At 60.1% G+C, this 293-nt stretch overlaps 1 protein-coding gene across 1 annotated transcript in view; it reads right to left on the bottom strand.

Annotated features, from left to right (window-relative positions):
- Nucleotides 1–109: 109 nt before the first annotated feature.
- RBP5 (retinol binding protein 5, cellular) overlaps nucleotides 110–293 on the bottom strand; it is a 2,105-nt gene continuing 1,921 nt past the window's right edge. The window contains exon 4 of the mRNA XM_009892846.1: nucleotides 110–226. Coding sequence (XP_009891148.1) covers nucleotides 110–226 — 117 coding nt within the window. The remainder of the gene's footprint in view (nucleotides 227–293) is intronic.

Raw genomic sequence — 293 nt, 5'->3', positions numbered from 1 at the left:
GTTCCCTACTCCAGGAGGAGGACCCGAGCTTCCTCACCCTCAGGACCTTCTCAGGACCGCAGTGAAGACGGGGCTAGTTCCCTTGCCCACATCTTCGGATTTCACACCATTACACGAAAATCCTTGACTCTGAAGGACAAGTTCTGTTCTCCACCCAACCTGCTCGAGGATCCCTGAGAAGAACATGCAGGGGGGGCAGGAGGAGCCGGCCGATGGTGGTGGTGGACTGCAGAAGAAGGGGCAGCCTCAGCCACCCTCGCCCCCTCGGGCATCAACCCCTTGCTTCCCGGAGG

This window comes from Charadrius vociferus, unplaced genomic scaffold (assembly GCF_000708025.1).
Source record: "Charadrius vociferus isolate BGI_N301 unplaced genomic scaffold, ASM70802v2 scaffold301, whole genome shotgun sequence".
NCBI classification, from domain to species: Eukaryota; Metazoa; Chordata; class Aves; order Charadriiformes; family Charadriidae; genus Charadrius; species Charadrius vociferus.
Note: the sequence above shows the minus strand (reverse complement) of the source record. Positions and strands in the feature narration are given on the sequence as shown.